We start from the raw sequence: 22,186 nt of genomic DNA on the forward strand, positions 1-22,186 counted from the left end.
ATATAATTACATCTGAAAGCCTCAGCTATACATCACAGCAAATAAAATAGTTAAGGACTTAAAATCCTATTCAGTGAATCAGATCCACTGATCAGCATTACTTCTTGACCCAAACCCCTCAGAACTCTTAAGGACAAATGGCGTAATTAGCTGTATCTTAGCAAAAACTGTTGTTCATTTCTATATGTCACTTCTAACCACCCCACTTATTTTATCTTACAAATGGTTATGATATCCAGTCAACCTCTGCACACTTCTCTGCACACTGTTCTGTAACATTCACCATATGTATCAATCAATAGATAGTTATTATTGATAAGTGCCTGCTATGGTTTGGATACGGTTTGTTTGTCCCCACCAAATCTCATATCGAAATGCAATCTCCAGTGTAGTAGTGTGGAGGCCTAGTGGGAGGTGTTTGGGTGAGGAGGGCAGAACCCTTATGAACAGATTAATGCCCTTCCTTGGAGGTAAGTTCTTGCTCTATTGGTTCCCACAGCAGCCATTTGCTAAAAAGGAACCTGGCACCTCCACTCTCTCTCTTGCTTCCTCTTTCTCTATGTGATCACTGCACACAGTCAGCTCACCGTCATCTTCCGCCATGAATGGAAGCAGCCTGAGCTCTCACCAGATGTCTAATCTTAACTTTCCAGCCATCAGAATAGTAGGCCAAATAAATGCTTTTCTTTATAAATTACCTAGTCTCCGGTAGTTTTATAGCAACAGAAAATGAACTAAGACAGTATCCAGTTAAATATTTGTTGAATAAACAAATATACACCAAATGAAACAATAGCAATAATACTGCCAAAACAGCTTTATTTATTGACAACAATTTCAAATGTATAGCTTCTTTTCTCCCCACATGGAGGATAGGCCACAATCCTCAATATGCAAAGTCAGCCTGTAATTTAAGATTACTCAAAATTATCTAATAAATACCAAGTTTTAAAAAAATTATTTATACTAACCTCGTAAGAATGTAAGGCGAAAATGAAGCTGGATTATCCTGCTCTGAAAAGAGGGGCATAGATCCTCCCATTATCCACAGACGGAAGTACAAAATGACAAGCACCTTCAGAGAATAAGAAGATTCAGTGAGATTGCCACCAATAATCTCCACTCTTTTTGCATGTGCATTCTGTTCCTCTAACAGGGAATGAAGTCAGTCGCCCCTTCCCTTAAATCTGAGTTAGTCTTGTGGCTGGCTTGTATTGACCAACAGAACATGCAGAAGGTACCTTATGTCAGTTCTGGACCTAATCTTTGGGAGGTGCAGCAACTTTTAGTTCATTCTTTTAGAAACCAGCTGCCATGTGGCAAGGAAGTCTTGACTACCTCTCTGGAAAAAGAACTAACAGGGAGAGGCCCTCGGGGATGAGATGGCACGTAGAGGAGAACTGAGATGACCTGGCTCAGATGATGGCTGAGTAAACTTGATTGAGTAACCTCAGCCCCAAATCATGATGATCAGAAGAACCGAAAAGCTGAATGCTGCCCAAACTAAAGCAGGTAGGGCAAATATAGGGTTGTTATATTTAAGCCACTAAAGCTTGGGGTGGTTTGTTATGTGGCAATAGACAACTCATACAGCCAGGATTGCACTGCCTCCTCTTGAGACAACTCAGCCTCAGCATCTTGAAAGGGACTCATAGAATACTGCAGTTCACATTGTCCCCATCATCAAATCCACATATCCCTGGAATGCTTTCATATATACCTTTGGACGCTTTGTAACATTACGGCATGCCAACTGTTTGATCCCAATGTCATGATGTTAGAGTCTATTGCTGATTCTATTAAATAATTTGAATTACACCTCTGAGCTGAGATAGAGTGAAAACAGTCCTTATCAGATATTTCAAAAGTATATATATATATATATACTTACATAACTTAGGACCAAAATGGCCCTTTTTAAAAATGGTCTCATGGTAAGCAGGAAATTTCTATTGCTGCTTGCTCTCAGATACCTAAAACGGGAAAGAAAAAAAATCTTAGATAAGTGTGTCTACCAGACACAATGTTCTCCTTTCAAGGTGAAGACGCTGCAGCTCTGAAGAAGGCTGCAGAGAACAATGCTGAGAGCAGGGCCTCTAGAGCCAGAACACCTGGGTTTCCGTTCCCAGTTCTGCTGCTGCTGAGAGCCCGGGAGACCTCGGGGAAGTTTCCGAACCTCTTTTCACATCTATTTTACTCACTTATAAAAGGGAGATAATAATAGTATCTACCTCACAGGAAAGTTGGGAGGAATAAATGAGATAATATCTAGAACAGGACTTAGCTCTGTTAGCTATAAATATTACTATCGCATCGAATCCCAAATAACCCAGTCATTTTGAAAACAATACAGTTACACTGGTCACAGGGATAACAAAATCTTTAACAAAATAAGAGTTTATTTACCTACTTAATATAATTTGAAGGCTCCAATGTCTTCCATCCACAAAATACCTCACAAATCTCTTACCTCTAAAAATAGAAGATGCCAAGGTTGTAGGAGGTTAAGTAATTTTTTTTTTTTTTTTTGAGACGGAGTTTTGCTCTTGTTGCCCAGGCTGCAGTACAGTGGTGCGATCTCAGCTCACTGCAACCTCCACCTCCCAGGTTCAAGCGATTCTCATGCCTCAGCCTCCCCAGTAGTTGAGACTACAGGCACTTGCCACCACACCCAGCTAATTTTTGTATTTTTAGTACAGACGGGGTTTTGCCATATTGGCCAGGCTGGTCTTGAACTCCTGACCTCAGGTGATCCACCCACCTCAGCCTCCCAAAGTGCTGAGATTACAGGCATGAGCCACTGCACCCAGTCAGTTAAATAATTTTTTTAAGGCAACAAAGTTATGAGTATCTTGGTTAGGATTAGAGCTCACTGGTATCCAGTGAATAGTTTTCTCACCTGCCTCTGGTTCTTGGAACCAAACTAGGTTACAAGAACGTCAGCTTCTAGAGGGGCAGGAACCTGTGTGGATCCTGCCCCGCTGCAGCTTACTCACTTATAGGAAGTGGGAGTTCTGGATATCTACATATAAGACATGCGGTTGGCTGGTTTTAGAAAAAGATGATGAAAGGGAATCAGGAGACGGTATTAACAAGCCCCAAATGAAAATATAAAATAAGTCATAAGTCACTTTCACCTACATGCAAAATTCTACACGGAAAATACAGAGTGGAGGAGGAAAACAAAAGTCAAATCAAATCACATAAACAGCAAGCACTTCCCACCTCATCCTTATTTCCTTTATCCCTTTTCATTGTTTTTTTCTCCTTTTTAAATCCAATTTTTCCTCAAAGGGGTTTTCCCCAACAAAATTTGCATTAAAATCTGCATGAGGTCTCTTTACACAAAGGGAATGCTCTATAAGGTAAGAAATTTTTTTGTAAAACCAGAGTGGGTTAATATCTCACAAAGAAATGTCTATCCACCTTGAGGATTGCTTACAATGGCCAGGTGAGGTGGCTCACGCCTGTAATCCCAGCACTTTGGGAGGCGGAGGCAGGTGGATCATGAGGTCAGGAGTTCGAGACCAGCCTGGTAAATATGGTGAAACCCCATCTCTATTAAAAATACAAAAATTAGCCAGGTGTGGTGGCAGACACCTGTAGTCCTAGCTACTCAGAAGGCTGAGGCAGAAGAATCGTTTGAACCCAGGAGGCGGAGGTTGCAGTGAGCCGAGATCGTGCCATTACACTCCAGCTTGGGCGACAGAGCGAGACTCTGTCTCAAAAAAAAAAAAAAAAAGAGGATTGTTTACAAAACACATGTGGCTCCTCTGCTTTGTAACAAATGGCACTGTGAGGAGGTGAGAGCCTCACGCTTCCTTCTCACCTCTCTTTTCCTCTGCCTGGTCCATAAAGAGCTGTGGAAGTGATACATGCTCAGATCTGGCCATTCAAGTATTTAATGAGTGGAGAAAATGAGGAGTCCAAAAAACACAAAAGAGAGTTGGCTTTTAGCAAGCTCTGGACTGGATCCATCCTCAAGCACTGCATTTAAATCCCTTTCATCTTCCTTAGCTGCCAACAGAGCTTGACAAGAAAGAACGCCAGGGATACTGTCAGCTCTTACAACCCACAGGGATAGCTACTGTCCCAAAATGGGCTTTAGGGGGTCTACTGCTTCCTGAAATTTACACAAGATTTTGTGTGTATTTTTCTGAGGCAAAGTCCTTGACTTTGATCTTCAGTGTCAACTGGTTCTTCGTTGCCTAAAAGGTAAAACCCTGCTAAGCGTCCTTCTCTCTGCTCTGCCTCTATTGTGACTATTATTTTCAGGCCAACTCAACAACGACCACTCTGGTTATTTCTGCTGTTCCTTTTCAGGATGTATCAATGGCAGCAGAAAGGCAAAGAGAATGACAGAGTGGAAATGGAAAAGGTGCTGGGGAGGGCTGGAGAAGCAACACATCTAAATAAAAAGGCACTTTCTGGGGTGATCTGCTTCTGAAAACGTCCTTTCTCAAGTTTCCTCTGTTGCTTGTTTATTTTAACAAAGTGGAAAAATTAGCAGTGGTTTTCCTTTCTATAGAACAGCAAACCACAAAGTTTAGGATATTTTTAGGTAAATTCTCCTTTTCTTTTTTTTGAAACAGAGTCTCACTCTTTTCGCCTAGGCTGGAGTGCAGTGGCGTGATCTTGGCTCACTGCAACTTTCGCCTCCCGGGTTCAAGCTATTCTCCTGCCTCATCCTCATGAGTAGCTAGGATTACAGGCGCCCGCCACAATGCCCGGCTAATATTTGTACTTTTAGTAGAGACAGGGTTTCGCCATGTTGGCCAGGCTAGTCTTGAACTCCTGGCCTTAGGTGATCCACCCACCTTGGCCTCTCAAAGTGCTGGGATTACAGGTGTGAGCCACCGCACCCAGCCAATTCTCCATATTTTGTTTCTCTGAAAGCTCGCTATGATGGCCATTTCACTGAGTTATATTTGTAAAGTGTCCACTGGTTTCTTGAGAAAGTCATTTCTCAAGAAGCTAAAGGCACCAAATAATTTATTGTTAAAATGTAGCATCCCAATGTAATGAAAGCCTAAATTGGTAAAGAGAGCAGTGGACGAAAAAAAAAGATGACCTCTTCAAGATTTCTATTTCTAGTTGTTGACCAATAGTAAATGAGAAAGTAAGCCAAAATAACATGGCCCTCTTTTTTGGTAAACACTAGGTCAGAGGCTGAGATCCCTAAGCTCAGACAGGGTGCACTCTAAGGGCTAAATTCTCTGCATCTTTTCATCTTCCCCCACCCACACCAAAAATAAACAAACTTTCCCCATCAGTCCAATACACATGATCTGTGAAGTAGAACCAAATAACAACACTCAATAACAATACTATTAACAGCGATAATAAAAATAGCAACAACTAATATGTGCCAGACACTAATCTAAGTGATTTTAGTAACTTATTCACCACTTACAATAATTCCATGAGGAAGAACATTATAATTTCTTTCTTCTAAAGGAGGAGGCCCTAAAACTGGAAATAATACTTAACTATGACATCAGATTCTCTCAGCTATTCATTGCAACTATAAGATAAAGTACCTAAAATTGTCTTCAAATACAATTTACTATGTAAATGCTATTACTATTTTTTTCTAATTCCAGTCAAGTTCTCCATTCTTTTCCTTGCAAAGCCAGCACAACAAAACCAGACCACTGATGAAACCAACAGAATGAGAACTAAGGGTCCAGGGTTCTATTCCTCTGATGCCATCTAACTTATCACATGATGTAAAATAAATCTACCTGAGCTTCGCTTCCTTCCTTTATTAATGAATGTTAGACCAAATGGTCTCAGGGTCCGTTTTAGGTCTAAAATATTGTGATCCTTGGATGTTCTCACCAACTGATGACACCAAAACTGACCAAGGAAAAATGAAGAAACTACCCAATTTCAAAAAAAAAAAAAAAAAGAAAGGAATGTCAAGGGATTCGTGAAAAGTCAAATATTAGTTGACCCTTCACTTGGAGGAGGCCCTTCAAAATTTGCAGTTGCATATGAAAAAACAGTTTAACATTAATTGAGGTTATTGGCATCAAGGTTATTGGCATTATAAAGCAGTATTTGTAACAACTTCTGATTCTTGCCAAATAAAAGCAAAAGGCTAAGGTTAGCCATAGTAAATTTCCTAATCTACGCTCCCACATACCCAAATTTTCTGACTACTCACATCCACCATCCCAGTATATCATGTTCAAATAAAGGTCAAGTTTACCTTCCATAGTTACTTGGTCCTCAAATCCTATTGAGAGATATTAGCAGAGATCAAAACAACCAGCCAACCATAATCATGTACCCACCCATAATCTTAAGAACTAAATAAATGCTTATTATAAATCAATGACTTTTGTTAACACAGAATTATCATGTCAATAAATAATTGATCATATGACAAAGATTCTTTGTTTGACCAAAATCTAGTCAGGTTCCTCAACCTTCTCCTAGGCCCATCTGTGTACTTTCTTGTAAAATCCAGTCTTAGCGAGAATCCCGCTAAATCAGTTTAGCCAGAAACCCCCACCATCAGAGCTGATCACTGTCAATATCTGATCAAGTTTTTCATCCTCCACCATCTCCCAGGAGATGTCTCATCACTCTGGCCTATCTTCAGGAAGAATCCTATTAGGTCTATTTAGCCAGAATTCTCCCTTATTCATGATGTTTTCTCTTAGTAATTTTCCATCCACTGATGCCCCCCAACCCACCACACCCTGCTCACTGGCTATAAATTCCCACTTGTCCATGCTATATTCAGAGTTAAGCCCCAACTCTCTCCACCACTGCAAAATTCCACCACAGTGGTCTCTGTATCAATTGCAACAAACCCATCCTCACCTTAAAGTTTTCCTTACAGTGCTTTAACAAGTGTCATTTGAATATTTTTAACACATATAGCAAGATGATCAATAAATGCTTACTGAGCCAAATCAAATTGTAAACATCTACCCCTTTTCTTTTCTTTCTTTTTTTCTTTTTTTTTTTTTTTTTTTGAGACAGAGTCTCGCTCTGTCACCCAGGCTGGAGTGCAGTGGCACAATCTTGGCTCACTGCAAGCTCCGCTTCCTGGGTTCATGCCATTCTCCTGCCTCAGCCTCCTGAGTAGCTGGGACTACCACCATGCCTGGCTAATTTTTTTTTTTTTTTTGTATTTTTAGTAGAGATGGGGTTTCACCATGTTAGCCAGGATGCTCTCGATCTCCTGACCTCATGATCCACCCGCCTCTGCCTCCCAAAGTGCTGGGATTACAGGTGTGAGCCACCACACCTGGCCTACCCCTTTTCTTTTTCTGTGTTTTCCTTACCCTCTCGTGGTAGATCAGGGTACAAAATAAAAGTGCTCACAGCTTGGAATGTGGCAGCAAGTTGGAAGAGAAAAACCACTTTCCTCTGGAAATAGTAATAGTACCATTTCCCTTACCCGGAATACTGATGATTTCACTGAAGATATGAAATTAGTCTTTCCAGCTCTTCTCAGAATCTACGAACAGCTGATAATTTTTGCCTAAATGTCAGTTCCAGGTAGCAAACATCTCAGATACAATGAATTGTAACTGTTTAACATTATAGCAACAAATTATAAACAGTGATATATGAAATTTCTTCTAGAACATCAATCTTAATTGACTTAACTTCCTTTGCTCTTTTAACGCAAAAAGGAAATTAGTAAAGGGTCACATATTCAGATCAAAAAAAATGTTTTGGAATCAGAGCTTTTCCAATAGAAATTCAGATTTACTGCTTCTCTTTGAAACTCAAGAAAAAAGATTTCTCAGTTGATCAGAATATAGCAAAGACACAGCTCACATCAGAAAAAAAGCATAAGCTTAACAAAAACAACAAAAGAATTTTAAGTGTCTTTTGACACTTAACAATAAAGGAAACTTAAGTGTTTATGGGTTCTCTCTTTAATGTACTTTCCTTGAACCCATGAAGTGTCTCGTCTAAACCTTAATAGGCAAAGGCATTCCATGGAGGAGCCGAACAACCTTTGATGTCTCCTTTGATATTCAAATAAAGATTCTGAAGGAAAGGAGCTAACTATTCTAAGAAAACAATGATGCATATTTCAGTTCTATCTACTCAGAAACTCAGACTGACCTTCAATACCCCATTCTAAGGCTGTGATAAATTTTCCTTCCAGAAATTTTAAACTCTGAATTCAAGTTACTTACAAGGAAACAGTTACTTCAGTTATCATATATTAAATGGTGAAAATGATGACAGAGAAGGCATAGGAGAAAATAATTTCAGTTCTCTTAACCATTCTGCAAATTAAAGTTAGAGGTGGAAGGAATCAAAACAGCTCACATAGTTTTATAGATGAGGGAAAAAAATGATGCCCAGAAATGTTACTTGGCCTGCAAAAACGTCATGATGCTTCAGTGTCAAAGGTCAATGAGTTTAAGCCTCATCAATTTACTTAGAGGACCTAATTTTTATTCCCTCTATGATTAATTTAGGCAGAGGCCCTAGTTTTTTATTTCTTCTACAACTAATAGCAAAAATTTCAGACATCACCCTTGTCTCTCATTAACAGTCCCAGGGAAGTTTCAATTCATTAGTGATGGAGGGTACTGAATCCATTTAATAGGCAACAATCACTGTGCTAAGCACCTTGCCATTTTTATTTCATACTAGCCCTGTGAGTCCCTACTTGTCCCTGTCTTGCAAATGAGGCGGAGGAGGTACTTACTCAGGGATCTCATGGCTGGCAAGAGGCAAAGGTGAGACCCAAATCTAAACCCAAATCAAGCATTCACTACTCTGTACAGCATAGAAGTAAAATAGAGCTGGTTTATTCAGCATGTTTCCGACACAGATCATTGTTAAACTGCATTTCTGCATGTTAACAACACAATGACTTCTGTCTTAGTCTATTTATGGTGCTGTAATAAAATACCACAGACTGAGTAACTTACAAAGAACAGAAATTTATTTCTTCTAGTCCTGGAGGCTGGAGATTGCAAGATCAAGGCACCAGCATCTGGTAGGCCTGGTGAAGGCCTTCTTGCTGCATCCTCACATGGCAGGAGAGCAGAAAAGCAAGAGACATAAACTCTCTCTGAAGCCTCTTTTACAAGGTCATCGATTTATGCACCTCCCAGAAGGCCTCACTCTTAATACTACCACAATGGGGATTAAGTTTCAATGCAAATTTTGGAGAGGATTCCACATTCAAACCATACCAACTTATCTTTTTTTTTTTTTTTTGAGATGGAGTCCCGCTCTGTCACCCAGGCTGGAGTGCAGTGGCACGATCTCAGCTCACTGCAACCTCCAACTCCCAGGTTCAAGTGATCCTCCTGCCTCAGTCCCCGTAGTAGCTGGGATTACAGGCACATGCCACCATCCCTGGCTAATTTTTGTATTTTTAGTAGAGACAGGGTTTCGCCATGTTGGCCAGGCTGGTCTTGAACTCCTGACCCCAGGTGATCCACCCGCCTCGGCCTCCCAAAGTGCTGGGATTACAGGCATGAGCCACTGCGCCTGGCCCCAACTTCTAATTAATTAAAAGTGATAAAGATCATTTCAATATCTTCTTCAGTTCACAGAGTTCTACAATGAAGGCTTTTCATACAAATGAATGAAGTTAACAGTGCACAATTTTTGAAAGTCCTTTTAATAAGCACCCTTTTAAAGGTTAACTCATGTAATGATTGCTGCAGGTTGAAACACAAGTGCCATCCATGTACCGTGGACTCAGAAATTCTAAGTGAGAAAAAATGGTAAGAAGGAGAATGAGCAGAGCTGGGATGACGTCACTGTGTGGTGAGATGGCCAACCAGCCCGTCCCACAGAGAGAAGCAACCAGCAGAAACAGGGAGTGGGACAGATGAGGATGCTCCAAGTGACAATGTAGCTGACACCTGAGGAAGATGAGAAGTGAATTAGGTGCAAAGAGATAGAATATGATATATATATATACAGAGGCCTCAGATTGAGAGGGCGAGCTCAGAGGGAGAAAGTGAAAGAAGTCCATATGGCTGGAAGATCTAATATTGATACAGTGGTGAACAGAGAGACTAAAGTGGTAGGCAGGGGCCATTTTACTCCAGGACTTCATGGCCCATTGTGGAGTTTAGACTTTATTCTGATGGCAATGGACAGTCAGCGAAGGGCTTAACACAGAGAGAGAACCCCATCTGATTTCCAATAGTGCAGCGTCAGCATTGCATGACATTGGCAGAGTGCCGACTCTGAAGTCCATAACAAAGAACAAGAGGTCCAGCAGCCTCAAGGGGAAATGGTGAACACCAGGAAGTACACAGCTATTTTGGAAATTTCCGAGATACCAGATGTAGAAACAAATGAGAGGTTCTGGTTCAGGTAGATAGACAGACCTTATTATAAGAATAAGCAAGAAAAGCATGTGTTATGTTTACTTAGCAGTATGATTTAGGTGTTAAGTATGTTCCTACTATACTTTAATCTTTTGTTAGTTGGTCATCAATTTGGTATATATAAAAACTTGCTACTAAGAAGAATATTTAATTTGCCAAATAAACTCCCTTTAGAAGAGGATACATAGTATGTATTTGTATGGCATTTATGTGTCAAAGAGCTTTTCGATTCATTCTAACATTTAATCCTTGAGATATACTTATGAAGTGGGCAAAACAGAGAGAACTGGCCCTATTTTACAGATTTAGACCTAGGGAGCAGTGGGTCCAGCACCAGGATTGAGTCTCCTGATGGCCAATTCAATGCCTTTTTGCTGCATCACTTGTCTCCTCTCTGACCACACATTTGCTGTTTTTTCCGTTATTTCCATCCATCCAAGCTTGTTGCAAACCAAAGACTAAATAATCCATGGAATAAAATCACTGCTACTTGCAATACACATTTGTGTAAGTGCACAAGTAAATGTTTGCACTAAGAAAAAGATTAAAACAGTCAATAGTACTATAATGATATTTTCTGAACCTTTTACTGGGATACATGGATGGATAAATTCAAGTATAATTAAGCTAGTGAAAAAGAGTAGTTGATACTGGGACTGTCTGGTTAAACTAGTGAAATACATTTCCTGTTAACAACAGCAGCAGCTACCATTTAATGAATACCTACTGTGCCCCAGGCATGGTTCTAATGCCTGTAATCCTTAGTACATTCCTGTCAGATGGCCACTATTAATATCTTAATGTTGCAAGTGGGGAAACTGAGGCATTAATGGTCAAATAACTTGTCCCAAGGTTCCACAGGTAGTAAGACAGGGGTGTCATAAGTTCAGTCTGTGCCCTTAATCACAAAAGCTCTGCTACCTCTCACGCCATTTCCAACAAAGTCTCTGTCTTTACTGTCCCAGGAGGATGCTTGAAATTCAAATACTATTCTCACGGATGTTTGTACACATCAGTGACATACATTTGAAAGGACATGAATTCAGGGTCGGTGTGGTGGCTCATGTCTGTAATCCCAGCACTGTGGGAGGCTGAGACAGGCAGATGGCTTGAGCTTAGGAATTCCAGACCAGCCTGAGTAACACTGCAAAACCTCATCTGTATTAAAAATACAAAAAACTTAGCCGAGCATGGTGGCACACGCCTGTAGTCCCAGCTACTCAGGAAACCGTGGTGGGAGGATTGCTTGAGTCCAGGAGGTGGAGGTTGCAGTGAGCTAGCTGAGATCGCGCCACTGCATTCCAGCCTGGGCCACAGCACGAGACCCTGTCTCAAAAAAAAAAAAAAAAAAAAAAAAAAGGATATGAATTCAGGATACCAAGATATACCTCATCCATTTAAGAAATTAACAAAAAGTCGGCCAGGCACGGTGGCTTACACCTGTAATCCCAGCACTTTGGGAGGCTGAGGTGGGTGGATCACGAGGTCAGGGGTTCAAGACCAGCCTGATCAGCATGGTGAAACCCCATCTCTACTAAAAATACAAAAGAAAATTAGCTGGGTGTGGTGGCATGTGCCTGTAATCCCAGCTACTCAGGAGGCTGAGGCAGGAGAATCACTTGAACCTGGGAGGCCTCTGGAGGTTGCAGTAAGCAGAGATTGCACCACTGCACTCCAGCCTGGGTGACAGAGTGAGACTCCATCTCAAATAAATAAATAAAAGAAATCAACAAAAAGTCTACTACAACTTTATCGTTACAAAAAAAGTCAAACTATTGAAACAGCAATATTCAATTTGACAAGCAAAATATTGAACACTGAGTTAAGTCTTAGAAGCAATATAGAAAAAGCATAAATGCACACATTTAACTTATAAATTACAGAAAAAACTTACTGAGTGCATACTGTGGGGCAGAAACTGTTGTAAACACGTTAATTCTTTAAGTGCATACAACAACAACAACAACTATAAAGCAGGTGCTACTGCTATGCTCATTTTATAGATGGAGAAACTTAGGCATAAAAAAGTGAATTAACTTGCCCAGGACCACAAAGCCAGCCATTAGCAGAACTGGGATTTGAATGTATGCATTCTGGTCCTGAGTTCACACTCAATGCTACACCATAGGGTCCTTTTTACACTTGCTGCACTACCCAGGAGGGGTGCATGTGATCAAGTACTAAAGAAAGAAATCAACATGGGCTGGAAAAGGAAGGGAAGCTGCGGGGAAGACCTAGGCCTGAAGAGACAGAGAAGATGAAAGAGTCTGGGTGGGCAAGAGGGGCCAAGGGGACAGGTTCCCCAGGCAGCTGCACAGGGACTAGAGCGGGCACAGCCTGCTCCTAAGCAATGACAGCTCTCTGCACACACAGTATAGGCAGCCCTCTCCTCCTGTATACGGGGGCACTACTGAAAGTGTCTCAAAGTCAAGTGTCTAAAATTTGAATAAAAGAATGGTGAAGTGGAAGTTCCAATCCCTGGAAGCTTGAGCAGCAGTATGACATCCCTACATGATTGATAGTGACTCCATCTCCCTTGGCTCAGCCATCCATGATTTCACCCAGGCAGTTCACTGTCCCTTCATCCTGGCCCAGTGCTTACCTGATGCCATCCCTGTCTTTAGGGCTCATCAAGTTCCTGCAGCAGTACACACAGAAGAAAATGTTTCCACAGCCTCCTGCCATGTTTCCAACTCCAATTTGCTCCCGAAGAGTTTCAAACCACAGGGTCAGTACCCAGGACACTGATGGGGTCCATTGCTAGTGGAAGGGGTCATTTTGTATTACAGATCAGTGCCTCGGTCTCTCCTTCATCTCTTGCATCCGTGTAGAATGCAGGCCAGGTCAGTCCAGTTGAATCTCTCCCCCACCTCACTTTCTATCCCACCTTTATACTGGAACATAGGCTGGGGTTTGTGCTCCAGATCCAGGCAGCTTCAATTTAGGGCAGAGAGAGGAGAAAGTCCCATTTAAACATCTACAAATTCACTTTCTCCAATCCAGCTTTCAGTCTAGGGCCCTCCATAGCCCTCCTCTCACCCCATCCTCATTCACCTGCTCTGAAGCAACTCTAATATCAACAGACAATAAATCCAGAAACTCTCAGACACACGTACACACTGAGTTCTCTCAGGGGCCAAGTAGGACATTTGGCATCCTGGGCTTTTCTGCAGACCACAGTTCCTCCTGAAATAGATCACCTGGCTGTACTGCAGACAAAGGCCTGCAGTAAAGTAGGTGGCCTCATAAAATGCAACACCCGTTATAAGGAAGTAGACAATGTAAAGAAAAAGAAAGCTTTTCCTGGTCCAAACAAACCCATCCAGAGAACAGCTGACTTTTCTGGCCCCCACCCCTAATGCCCTTTCAATTTAAGATAGGATGGTTGACTGTCAGAGCCACAAGAGCTAGAAAGTGGGGAATCCAGTCATTGCTGCACTATATTGGCAAACACCTGTAAAATAAATTTACTTTCTTATAAAAATCTTACTTTGAGAAGATTTAAGTTTTATTTCACTTGGAACTCTATTTTTTACATTGAGGGGAGATACATTATACTTTAAGAAAAAAGTGAAAATGTGAGGTTTCAACTCTACTCAATTTGGTTTTATTTTCAAATTCTAATACTCACTTGCTCTGAAAGCTCCTGAGAAGAAAGCTATAAGATTTCAGAGTAGAAATAAGAATCACAGCCGCTCTTAGCATAGATCATACATTGCATGCAAACAACTGTCATTCAGATAACTGTCAGCATGTCAATGTTTGTGTAAAATGCTTTTCAATATTGTGAAAATCAGAAATCCATAATAATTAAGTCTATATGATTATTTTTAAAGGCATGCTTCTTTTGTTCACATAATTTTTCAAACATTCTTCTAATTTCCTTCTAGACTTAAGTGTCTCATTTTAAAACATACATAAAAAGCCCAAGTAGGAAAGTTGCCAAAGGAACTAGAAATTCCAGTCTCTGTCCAATTATTCATATATGTATATTTACATATTTAATTATATTTATTTATATTTTACTTATCATTTCCAAAGAAAAAAATTGAGAAGATAATTTTATAACATTGCAGTTTTCTAAGTGTTCATTATCTCTGTGCAGGATGCTATGGCTGCCAGAGGGACTTCTTTTTTTTTTTTTTTTTTCTTTTTTGAGATGGAATTTTGCTCTTGCTGCCCAGGCTGGAGTGCAATGGTGAGATCTTGGCTCACTGCAACCTCTGCCTCCCAGGTTCAAGTGATTCCCCTGCCTCAGCCTCCCAAGTAGCTGGGATTGCAGGCATGAGTAGCTGGGATTGCAGGCATGTATCACCATGCCTGGCTAATTTTGTATTTTTAGTAGGGATAGGGTTTCTCCTTGTTGGTCAGGCTGGTCTCGAACTCCCAACCTCAGGTGATCCACCAGCCTTGGCATCCCAAAGTGCTAGGATTACAGGTGTGAGCCACTGTGCCCAGCCTTGCCAGAGGGACTTCTCAGGGTCCCTTTATGTTATGCTCTTGAAGGACAGCACTCTTGACAACACAGAGGCAGCTGGTGTGGTGAAGCAACCACAGGCCCCGGGGTCACAAAGACCTGGGTTTGAATTCCAGCTCATTCAGTTATAAGCTGGGAGACTACGCAGGCCTTTTAGCCTCCCTAGGTCAAGATAATTTCCACCTTACAAAGTCATCAAAAATATTTCTATGAGATGATATATGCAAGTGGCTCACCACAGTGCCCAGCACATAAAGGTGCTCAAAGTAGCATTATTAGAATAGTAACCAGAAATCAGCTGAAAATACTAAAACCCTATGGCCTGTCCTTCAAGACCAAAAAAAACAATCAGAAACAAATGAGTAAAGGAATGCAGCTAAGATTAGTAGAAGAAAAGATTTAATCTCTCTCAAGTTCTCTCAACTCCCTCCTTCCTGGAAGGAAAAGAAAAAAAGAATGAAATATTTTCCTAGAAGACAAAGCTATAATTTGGCATTCAACACTCTTCTTGCTGATGGGACTCCTTTAGTTCAGCTGTAAAGGTTGTGCATGCACAAGGCAGCCAGCTCAGGAGGAGGGAGGGAGGTGGCCTGTGAGGGCTCAAATCCAGCCCATGCTCTGTTCAACAACCTGTGGTGCCCAGGCACTGGCTTTATCTGCCCTAAATAAGGGGGGGCCTTTTCCTAATTCACTCAAAAGAGCAAGAAGTGCCCACACCTCAAACATCACGCACCCACCATGCCTCATGCCCACAGTGTTTTCTATTTTGCAAAAAGATCCCCTATGGGCCAGCAGCAGCCCTGATCTACTACTATGATTATTACTTAATACCCACTAGACAGCTTCATCGTCCTAATGATTTTCACAGAGGCTTGTTTAATCTAATGTTTCCATTTTCTTTGCAGCCAATTTCATTTTCTCACTGACATATTACGGCAGTTTTGCTATATTTCCAGTCACCGGACCACGTGCAAAGTAACTTAATGTTCAAATGAAGAATAGCATTGGTTTCTGTCTTAATTCAGCTAAGTTTCCCTTGCAGATTCAGCATGGTACTTTGTACAGTAGCCATTTAATTCATCAAACTGTGTTTAAAAAAATCCTAACCATACAAGTCTTAACACCACATTTACAAACCCCACAAACATCAGGGCCCAATTTGAGACTGTTATTTTAACAAACACAATTTTCCTGTCCTAAACTTAACTCAAGTCCAACTGAATGTCCACTGAAAGTTTTCCAGTCTAAAGTTTCCAGATCATAGAGATTTTCATACATGAAGCTGGATTATCATCCAGGGTGACCAACCCATCCAGTTTGCCTGGCACTAAGGAGCTTCCTGGGACGTAGGACCTTCAGTACTAAAACTGGGACAATCCTGGAAAAACCTGGTCACCCTGTGTGCCATCCTCTAGTAAGCTGGTACAGTAAAGTAGAATAAACTGTAAGGAGTAGTTCTGCAAAAGTCAAAGAAAAAAGTGGTTTCTCCTTGCCCTGGACACACACGCACATATACACACACACCCTCCATGACTTTCTGTTCCTTGTGAATAAGGGTTTAATAAAAAACGAGTGTTTTTCTGGTGGAAGATATCTACTAATTGGTTCAACTTGTTAATTCTGAAAATATGAGAACTAGAATTTTCTCACCCACGCTTTCCAGCTGTCAGACAAATCTTTTCATCTAACTCGGATGAGCCAATATAAGGTATTCTTAATAGCGTTGTTCCATGAAGTTAACAAAATGGAAAGGAGGGAAGGAAGAGACAAGGGTTTAATAACCATTAAGACTGTGCAGAGTCCCCCTCTGTGTGCAATCAATGGAATTATAATGACTTTGTTTAGGGGACGATAAAGCTGCCTGGTTGATTGTAACAGAAGCTGGTATTTCAAAAACGAAATTGAATCAAGCTTACACCACTAATTAAAAGGAATTTGATGGTTTTCATTTTAAAGCACACCATATCTATAAAGGATGGACACAATAGTGCCTAAATAATCTTAGCTGCAAATAACCTAAACATTCAACAAAACTAAAATTCCAAAACCTCATACTTGTAATTTTGATACATTTATCTGTTTATACACTGCTACATGTATCAGATATTCATTTTAATTTTTAAATATTGGTTAGGACTTAATTTAAAAGTTTGTAAGTTTTCCTATTTTATGTAACTTTCTTTTACTATCTTTTCCTTGTATATGCAAGGTTTATTGACTATAAGATTATCCAAAATGATTCCCACTCTCCTTAAACACGAAGACTCCAATTTTCTGGGTCCTATCACTATTATCAGCACTCAGTGGTCTCTTACTCAGACAAAAGAACCAAACTGTGAAAGTTAAGTGAATACTTCAGACTGACAAAAGCAATAGATGTTAATCAGGAGAGAATCAAACTCCAGAGCTTATATTTTGATACATCCTTTGCTCAAGTAGGAAACCTGATTCCCACATTCCTGCCATAGTCAGTCAGAGATCGATTTCCAGGGATCCCATCTACACTCTGCCTTCAAACGAAAGGTCACCTCCAGGAGCGATGCACCGGGCACAGTCTCTCTTCAAGACGTGAGGACACAGCAAATGGTGCTAATTCCATTAGGCAGGGGATTAAAAATCATGCTTGATCACCAATTTTCTAACTAGCACTCTATGAGAAACTGATAGAAGATGATGCCCTCGGGCAGCCAAATTAAGCATTTCGTGGGCGTGCTGGAATGAACCCTAAAGCCAGGCCACATCAGTGTGGGCAGCTGGGGAGTCATTAACTCTTGACAGAGCTGGCTGGCATGCCACAGTGTGTGAAGAAGAAAAACATCCTGTCCTCCTATAATATGATTTGAGGGCCAAAATAATACAATTCACATCAGGCCCTCCAGAGGAGATGCAGACAAGGTCCAAGTCTGGTCCTTCTGTGGAAATGAAAGTACTGACAGGCACACAGATATCCCTCTGCCTAAAAGCATTTATCATTTTAAGCCATTAGGATTTTCAGCTCCACCTTCAAGAAAACAGCATAAATAAATTTACTGGCCTCTAATTTTGCTGTTTCTCTTTTTTATCTAGTCAATATAATGGGTTTCAGGATCAAGGTTATTACAAATAAAAATAAAATCAGATTTGCAGCATGAATAACCCTTTATCTGTATGTCTGTTTAGTACCTTGTGATTTTTTTGTTGTTGTTTGTTTTTGTTCTTACCACATCTTAACAGGACGAATGAGCCTACTCACTAATAAGCACATCCTGCAGTTATTTCCATACATAAAATATGTGCCATAAAATATGCATAGAAACACAAGCAACCCAAACAAGATAAATGAATTAATCCTACTGTATGAGCAATTCTCAGACAACTAAATGATTTAATTTCTTCATTTACAAAAGACAACTATTCCATCGTTATACTGCGGTAGACCCCTTTATCTGCAGTTTCAGTTACCTGCAGTCAATTGCAGTCCAAAAATAGGAAATGGAAAATTCCAGAAAGAGAAAATTCATAAGTTTTAAATCACATGCCTTTTAAGTTGTTCCGAGTAGCATAATGAAATCTCACATCATCCCACTCGGTCCCACTTGGGAAATGAATCCTCCCTGTGTCCAGCATATCCACTCTGTTCACCCATTAGTGATGTAGCAGCCAGCTCAGTTATCAGATCGACTGTTGCAGCATCACAGTGCTTGTACTCAAGGAGCCTTTATTTTATTTAATAATGCCCCAAACATGCAAAAGCAGCAATGCTGCCATATGGCTATAATTGCTCTATTTTATTATGTTATTGTTGTTAATCTCTTACTGTGCCTAACTTATAAATTAAACTTTATCACAGTTATGTATATACAGGAAAAAAAGTAGCAATAGTATGTCTAGGATTTGGTACTATCCATGGTTTCTGGCATTCACTGGGGTTCTTGGAATACATCCTCCACAGATAACTGGGAAGTACTTTATTTTTGAAATTTAATAAACTAATATTTCTGCAACATTCTGAAACTCATTTACTAAACAACTTCATCTGTTGGTGATACACACAAGAATCAGAGATGAACAAAAGTCACTTCTGAGCAATCAAAACTAATATTTCAAACTCACAATTTTCTGACTTTTCATTTCTAAAACAAAATAAAACCACAGAGAAGTGCTGCTATACGGTGGCTGAGATTGGCTTACAGTTCTCCAGATATTATTTCTTCTTCCTAAGCACACAACTTCTCTGCTTTGCTTACAGTTAGAGATGGCCATGTGACTGAATTCTAGCCAAAGGAAGGTAAGTGGACGTGACAGACAACAATTCCAGGTCTGGCCCCTAAAATCTTCCCGTAACATTTGAACACCCAAACATTCTCTTCCTACTTGATGAAGACAACCGTGGTGACCTCCAGCCATTGTTTGAAGATGCAGAGCCACAAGATTGAGCGACAGTGGGTTTCCGAATCATAGTGTAGAGATGAGGTGCCACTAATCAGGGACATTTGTTTCAGACTTGTGAACAAGAAATAAGCTTCTACTGTGTGTGAGCCACTGTTCATGGCTACGGTTATCTTAACTAGTGGAGATGCCAATAGTAATGAGTAGCATCTAAAAGCAAGGAGAAATCTATAAATTCATCTTTTGGAAACAAATGTGAGATGCTCTAAAGAACTTAGGTAAGCAACATTAGTGTCTCACTATTTACAAACACTACATTAAAAAAACTATAACAGAACACAATGTGAACATGGCTACTATGAAATGGAAAAAAAAAATCATGGACCTCTCATGGGAGTAAAAATTTGTATAACTGTAAAATTTTGTCTGAATAACAATTTGGCAACATACATCAAAACCTAAAACATTTCTCCAACCATTAGCAATCACACTCAAATCCGAAATGTACAGAAAGAGTTATGTCCATAATATTTATTAATAAAAAAACTGGATACAACCTAAATATCTAATATAGGTGAATAGCTAAATAAATGTTCATACAACCATGCAGTGGAATATCATTCAATGATTTTAAAATTATCTTTAGAAGAATAAAGACATGCAGGAACACTCATTATATATTACTAACAAAAAATAAAAGAATACATGACAAAGCAACACATTCAATATTCATCCATTTGCTAAAATGTAAATATGTACAACAACAGATTAGTGAGCTATGCAGCAAAACAATAATAGAGGTTTCCCCTGGGTATTGATATTATTCATGTATTTTAATCTTTATTTTATAATTTTCTGTAGTTCTGAATTTTTAGTAATTAACATGAAATACTTCTATAGTCAGAACAAAAGTCAGTAAATGCTATTATTTTTTACAGTTTCTTAAAAATTAAAAATAAGGAAAGAGAGAATCTCTAAAATCAGATATAAGAACTAAAGATCAAGGACCAGACAAAATAAGTTAGGCCAGCTCAGAAGCCTTTATGGAATGGGCTATTCTAATAGCATTCCTCTATAACCAACATTCATAGTGATGATGCTAATATACTGCTATGGAGTGATCGCAGATAAAAGAAAAATGTGTACAACATGCTATCATTTATCTAAGACAGTGGGAGGCTATATACATTAAATTAAAGCTAAATCAAACTGAAGAAGAGAATAAAAAAAGAAAGAGGAAAAGAAGCAGAAAAAGAAGAAAGGGTAACCTATAAGTAGAGGGATGAAACAGGATAGACAGGACTAGAGAGACCTCAGGACTAGAGAGACCTCTCTACTGTACCTTGTTTTGTAGATTTAGAAGCAGTGTTTACATTATTATGAAATAAAAGAAAAAAACATGAAACAAATGATCCATAATCATAAACTATATAAAGTAGGTTTAAATCTCAATAATTTGACCATATATACCTAGTACTATATACCTTAAAAACAAAAAGAATTATTAAAAACCCCAAACACTATTTTTAATAATCACTTTGTTTCTGGTAATGATGGCATTGTTATTTTGAGACTTCCGGGAGTAATGTGGAATAAAGCAAATAAGTAATTATGCTGGTGTCGTTAGGAACCAGAGTTTTCAGTGGTAGCAAGGGAGATAGAAATGTACCATCAATGAGATTAAGCAAAATCCCTATAGCTCTGAATTTGAATAGAAAACATCAGACTGAGCTCATTATCTATTTTCATATTTTAAAAGATAATTGATTTTGACAGAAGTCCCCATTGAAAAAGCCTAGAAACAGTGAGCTATTCAGTAGGAATGAGCACCACAATACCCTGATTTGGGTCCTAAAATTATTTCCAAAGAAAAAGAACCAAAAGCTCTTGAACAAATGGCTGTTTCCAGGTCAGAGGTAGAAAATAAGATGAGGCTGGGTGTGGTGGCTCAGGGGGAGAGTTAGAAAAGAATTAATAAAGCCCTTTCCTTTTATACCATAAGAATGTGACTTTTAGTTAATTTTCTCTCTGTTCCACTAGAAATCAGATGAAGATAGAATGTCAACTATGTTACAGTCAATATTGCCTATGGTAACATTATCCCTGATTGATAAACTGCAACTAAACAAGGAGGAATTATAAATGTCCCATAAATACCTGATGAGAGTGGTGTAATTTGGGCTTCCCTGAATGTGTTAATTCTTGTAATTGGGTATGTCTCTCACGTGAACACTGGAAGCCTGTGGAGTTGTTACAAGAGATATGGTGCCTTGTGGAACATGAGACTCTTAAGTAGGGGCAACCCCTGAAACTGCCAGATGAGAAGTAAACTAAATAAGCAATGAAGGTCTAACTGATCCCAGCACTTTGGGGGTCCGAGGTGAGTGGATCACTTGAGGCCAGGAGTTCGAGACCAGCCTGGCCAACATGGTGAAACCCCACCCCTACCAAAAAATATAAAAATTAGCCGGGCGTGGTGGCACATGCCTGTAATCCCAGCTACTTGGGAGGCTGAGGCAGAAGAATCACTTGAACCTGGGAGGCAGAGGTTGCAGTGAGCCCAGATTGCAGCACTGCACACCAGCCTGGGCAACAGAGTAAGACCCTGTCTCCAAAAAAAAAAAAAAAAAAAAAAAGAAATAAGATGACCATGAAATATCTGGAATATAAAGCATGACAACTGAAGTCATATAAAGTAACTTAGAGGTAGTTCCTGTGGACCAAGGTGGAATATTTGAACATTAGTAAGAATAAAAACAGGTAAAGAAAATGAAAGAATCAAGCATTTGTCCTGTGTTGCCTATATAAACCGTACCTTCCTCTCAGGGTAATCAAATGTCTCATAAAGGAATGTCTCTCTTGATAGATATTCTGGCTAGTAAATTAAGAGAGAATACTAGAGTTAGAATTTCAGTTTTTCAACCAATACTGAAACAATGGACCTAGGTATATGGCAACTCACTTCACAAAAAGAAAAACAACCAGAATTATTTACTTCCTC

At 39.7% G+C, this 22,186-nt stretch overlaps 1 protein-coding gene across 5 annotated transcripts in view; it reads right to left on the reverse strand.

Moving 5' to 3' along the window:
• The window catches only part of TMTC1 (transmembrane O-mannosyltransferase targeting cadherins 1), a 285,567-nt gene that overhangs the window by 161,090 nt on the left and 102,291 nt on the right, over positions 1 to 22,186 (reverse strand). For 4 of the 5 annotated variants that reach the window (XM_009247587.4, XM_054527036.2, XM_024256982.3 and 1 more), the window contains 2 exons: positions 1,892 to 1,973; positions 972 to 1,075 (listed from right to left, as the gene is read on the reverse strand). The exons of the other annotated variant lie outside the window; for it this stretch is intronic. In XM_009247587.4, coding sequence (XP_009245862.2) covers positions 972 to 1,075; positions 1,892 to 1,973 — 186 coding nt within the window. The remainder of the gene's footprint in view (positions 1 to 971; positions 1,076 to 1,891; positions 1,974 to 22,186) is intronic. 5 annotated transcript variants of the gene reach the window in all.

The sequence above is a fragment of the Pongo abelii genome, chromosome 10, assembly GCF_028885655.2.
Source record: "Pongo abelii isolate AG06213 chromosome 10, NHGRI_mPonAbe1-v2.0_pri, whole genome shotgun sequence".
In the NCBI taxonomy this organism is placed as follows: domain Eukaryota; kingdom Metazoa; phylum Chordata; class Mammalia; order Primates; family Hominidae; genus Pongo; species Pongo abelii.